The 5,190-nt window shown below is 37.6% G+C and overlaps 1 protein-coding gene across 1 annotated transcript in view; it reads left to right on the plus strand.

The window, feature by feature from the left end:
• The first annotated feature begins 226 nt into the window (after window positions 1-226).
• Window positions 227-5,190, plus strand: part of LOC107713772 (macrophage mannose receptor 1-like) — an 8,302-nt gene continuing 3,338 nt past the window's right edge. The window contains exons 1-2 of the mRNA XM_016519381.1: window positions 227-263; window positions 356-712. Of these exons, the coding sequence (XP_016374867.1) occupies window positions 227-263; window positions 356-712 (394 nt within the window). The remainder of the gene's footprint in view (window positions 264-355; window positions 713-5,190) is intronic.

A 5,190-nucleotide genomic window follows, 5' to 3' on the forward strand; every position in this document is an offset into this window, starting at 1 on the left:
AGCTGCAGACAGAAGGACAGAAACACACAACCTCTGAAGTAAGACCAACTCACATGTTCAATCTTTAACTACAATTAGACTTTGACATGTTAATATTGTCTTAATCATTGTGTACGGTGCATTTATGTTCCTGTTAAGATGGATTTTTAATTATCGCTGAAATAATGTTTTACACCAAAATGAATCTGTGAATATTTGAGTTTATCTATATTTTTCTTCCTCAGAAATGGACCAAAGTCTATTTTTCATTCTTCTTCTCATTGGTGAGTGTGTTTGTGGTTTTATTTCTGGTTTCTAGTTTCATTAGGTTTGATCGTGTTCTGAAAAGCATTAAATCAAAGCCTCTCTTTCACAGCTCTCTGCTCTGTAGCTGAATGTGTTCAGCATCAGTATCACTTTATAAATGTGATGAAGACCTGGACTGAAGCTCAGAGATACTGCAGAGAGAAATACACAGATCTGGCCACCGTTGACGACATGAACGACATGAACGAGCTGAAGAAGAGTGTGAATGATGCAAGTCTTCAGTATGTCTGGATTGGGCTGCAGAAGACGGGTCGTGATGAATGGCAGTGGTCTTCAGGTGAACCTGCGCTCTATATAAACTGGGGAGATAAACAACCAGATGGCAGAGATTATTGTGCTATGATGAGAAATGGACAATGGAATGATTTGCCATGTATTGATAACCGGCATTTCATCTGCAACAACAGTGAGTTTATTTTTAGATGCACCATATACCAAATTTAATAGAATACTAAAGAGTATGACTATTTAATTTGATATTTGTATTATATTATATATAAAAAAATTTTTTTATTAATATTTGTCACCTTTTCAGTATTGACAATTTCTGTATTTGCCAGAAGAAAAGACTTCATTCACTGACCACACTTTGATCTTTTGTTGTCCCTCTATATGATAATTATTAATGTCTACAAATCTTAAAGATCAAAATTGATCTTATATTTTTAATAATTTTGTATTTGTAGTTGTATTCATTATTTATAAAGCACATTTCAATACAACCAGGGTTGTCCAAAGGGCATAAACATAAAACAAGGTATAAAACAAATACACATCTAAGAATTAATCGCTCGTGGAATTAAAAGCCATAGTTAATAAATGAGCCTTTAACAGAGATTTAAAACTAGAAATAGTCTGAGCAGATCTGATACAAAGGGGCAATGAGTTCCAAAGTTTGAGGGCAGCAACTGAGAAAGCACGATCCCCTCTAAGTTTTAATCTAGATCTGGGAACCACTAAAATAAGCTGGTCAGTTGATCTCAGGGGCCTAACAGAGGAATAGCGGTTTACTAATGTCTCCAAGTATTTTGGTGCCAAATCATTCAGAGATTTAAAAACAAACAATACAAGTTTAAGACTGGCAACCATTTAAGAGAAGACAGGATAGGAGTAATATGATCTCGCTTTCGAGTGCCTGTCAGCAATCTTGCAGCCGCATTTTGAACTTTCTGTAGACACGCCAGGGCTTTCTGGCCAACTCCCATATAGAGCGTATTACAATAGTCTAAGCATGAAAAAATAAAGGCGTGGATAACTATCTCTAAGTCTCTTAGCAAAGATGAAGTCCTTTCTCTCTTTTAAAGTCTCAAATTAAAAAAGCAAGATTTGACCACTGAATTTATTTGCTTGTCAAATTTAAATTCTGAGTCAAATAGCACAACTAGATTTTTCACCACTGCTTTGTTATGCTTAGCCGAAGAGCCAATGATAGAGTTTATAGTAGTTTGATTAACGACTGGACCAAAAAACATAATCTGTTTTATTTTCACTGAATTAAAAAAAAAATGGACGTCATCCAGTCCTTGATGTCAGTTAAGCATTTCAAAAACTAGCTCATACCAGACCCATTGCATTTTTAAAGTGGCAAATAAATCTGCATATCATCGGCATAACAATGAAATGAAACACCATGTTTCCTAAATATAGTTCCTAAAGGGAGTAAGTACAGTGAGAACAAAAGGGGCAAGGATAGACCCTTGTGGGACTCCACACTTTAGTGGAGCTGGAGTTGACAGAAGTTTTGCAGTTAAACTGGGAGAACATATATCTGCTATATACAACTTAAACCATTTAAGAGCAATCCCACAATTCTAACATGGGTTTCCAGCTGAGAAACGGAAATATTATGATCAACAATATGGAAGGCTGCACTCAAGTCCCATAACATTAGGATCAATGAGACTCCAGAATCATCATTTAATAGTATATGATTCTGTGCTATGTTTTGCCCTAAAACCAGATTGAAAAACTTCAAAAAATTATTACTTTTTTTCCAAAAATGATTGTAGTTGGATAAAAACTACTTTCTCCAAGACCTTAGAAAGAAAAGGCAGTTTCGAGATTGGTCTGAAATTGGATAAATCAGTGGGGTCCAAACCTGTTCTCTTTAATACTGGCTGCATTATGGCATGTTTAAAGGGGTCCTAATATGCTTTTTTACAAAGTCTTGATTTTGTTTTGGGGGTGTACTAGAACAGTCTCTCATACTAGATTGTTTGAAAAACACATTATTTTTCACATATTTTACATTATTACAACCAGGGTTTGAAATTAACACCCGCCAACCCGCCAAATGCGGGTAAAAATCAGCTGTGGCGGGTAATGCTGTCAAATCACTAAACAATTTGCCAGGTTACTTTTCGTAAATTATGTTTACCAATTAATTTCTTGAGGAAGTTCATGTAAGCCAAATCTGCGCAGATTTAGTGTAAATAGGCTACAGAACTTGAGACTCGTCATGATATATTAAATAAGCCTAATTGCACAGCATCTGGGCATCTAGCTTACTTGAACATACCCAGCGATGTAGCTACTGGCCATCGGGAGCAAGTGTGTGTTGTGATTGGCAGCACTCGGCGCCTGGTCGGGAAATGTCATGCCCCTTACCATAGCCGTCTGCGAGCTTCAGTGTAAATATTGCGTCAAAATCAAATCAATTTGAGCGCGATTTAAACCTGGATGATTGTAACCACTCTAAGTTCGTTTGCCTTGGGAAAGCTAGCGTGTCTCCGACATTGTGATAACACTCGTTGCCTTCTCTAGTGCAGCTCAACCAGGTCTCGTCCCATTCGTCGATATTTGTGGTATCATAAATCCCGGAAAATATGCGTTGTAGTCCAAACGAGTTGTTCGTTGTAGTTTTTGAAAAGTGATTTCTGTTAAATAAAATATCTCCTTCTGTATTGGACTTTGAGCTTTGTAACTTTGCAGATATTTTTTAAATTTGTTTAAATCATCTCCAATGTCTCCAAAGGAGCAATCAGGTCATAAGATATCAGTGCACACCGAGTTAAAAGAAGAGATTAATTCATCCCCACACAAGTTCCAAAGCGGGCTCTCATTGTCCAAATTCAACACCGCATTCTCGTTATACATAATACAGAAATAATCAACAGTTTCAGAGTTCAATTTCCGACATTTAGATGTTGCCATTTGGATTTCCTTTAGGACATAGAAAGGAAATATTAAAAACAACAGACTTATGATCAGAGAACCTGGTATCAATGATTTCAAGGTCACAAACAGTCAAACCATAAGAAAAGACAAGATCCAAAGCGTGTTTAATAATAAATGTACAGCAGTGACAAGAGGTGATTCAGCTTGATATTTTGCAAAGGGTCTACTTTTATTTGTGCATAGTCATAATAACAAGAAAACAATGTGCTTTTGTAAAATAAATAAAATAAACAGGGTGTGTTCTCTGCTGTCTCTGTCACCTCTCTTCACAGACACATAAATAAATCAACCTGAATCTCCGCGAATACTTGCCTCAAAGACATGAAATATATGTATAGAAAGCTTGAAATTACTAGTTTTAAATGAAGTAAGTCACGTCCAAAACAAATATTCTCTGTTAAAGTAGTCCGTATGAAACCAACGCGATGTCCAGTTTTCCTGTCTCAACTCTCTAATGCAGTCATGCCCACGAGCCGATCACGCTTTTCAAATTCTAAACATCCACGTGAGACGCATGCACATGTAAACGCCCACATCATCCATAAACAAACGTGAAGAGTTCATCCTGGCTACTTTTTGTTTCTGGAAGAAGACGCGCTGAGGGAAATAACCCAGAATTTACCTCAAAAGAACACAATGCAATGCGTCGCGCAGCTATAGATCCAGTGGAGGATATCACTCTGATAAGAAGCCTAAGATTACTTGCATCTGTTGTTATTGTGTTATTGTGACTAACTTGCACACATTTTACTAGTTAGACTGAAAATGTGAAATCCCAAGTTTATAGCAATATGTGCAATTGCATAGATCTGAACAACCATCAATCACTTAATTAACCCTCGCATTGAGTTCCTCAATGAGATTAAAATTTATATTAAATGCACCAGTTCAGCTAGAATCTGGAGGTACTTGTTGCATGTGTAGGGGGTTCCCTTTGGTCATTGCAGAAAGGGGTTCCCCAAGGTTGCTGATTGGCTGAAAATTCAGTAGTCGTTGAAGTGACGTCTTGGGTGTTGGCTGACGAATGGTGTGGAGTCAGTGGCTGATTGAAGTTTTGAGGCAGGCACAGTAGGAGTTGGACTTTGCGGCAAAACTTAACTCAGAACACGAAACTCTCAACGGAAAGAAATTAAACTAAAGTAAAAGAATAAAAGGATGTAATGAAACTAGATGCCGTTTCTCCTCATGGTTTTAGAGGAGCAGCTGGCGTGTAAGCCAGAGCACGCTCAAAGAGCGCTAAAAAGCAGTGGCAAAAAGGCAAGAAAAAGCAGTGGCAAAAAGCTTAATTTGATGGTGTCACGAGTATTTAAACTGGGCTTTTGGACACATCCCAAATGGTGTCTTGACCAATTAGACACTGTCTTAGCTCAGGGTGTTGCTATGTTTCTCCTCCCAATACATACACTGAACAAAATTATAAAAGCAACACTTTTGTTTTTGCCCCTATTTTTCATGAGCTGAACTCAAAGATCTAAGACTTTTTCTATGTACACAAAAGGCCTATTTCTCTCAAATATTGTTCACAAATCTGTCTAAATCTGTGTTAGTGAGCACTTCTCCTTTGCCGAGATAATCCATCCACCTCACAGGTGTATGCCACATCAAGATGCTGATTAGACAGCATGATTATTGCACAGGTGTGCTTTAAGCTGGCCACAATAATCCCAGATGTCCTTCACTCCGGCGCCGGGACACCACGGACCCTGG

Source organism: Sinocyclocheilus rhinocerous, unplaced genomic scaffold (assembly GCF_001515625.1).
Source record: "Sinocyclocheilus rhinocerous isolate Xijiao unplaced genomic scaffold, SAMN03320098_v1.1 scaffold1531, whole genome shotgun sequence".
Lineage (NCBI taxonomy): Eukaryota > Metazoa > Chordata > Actinopteri > Cypriniformes > Cyprinidae > Sinocyclocheilus > Sinocyclocheilus rhinocerous.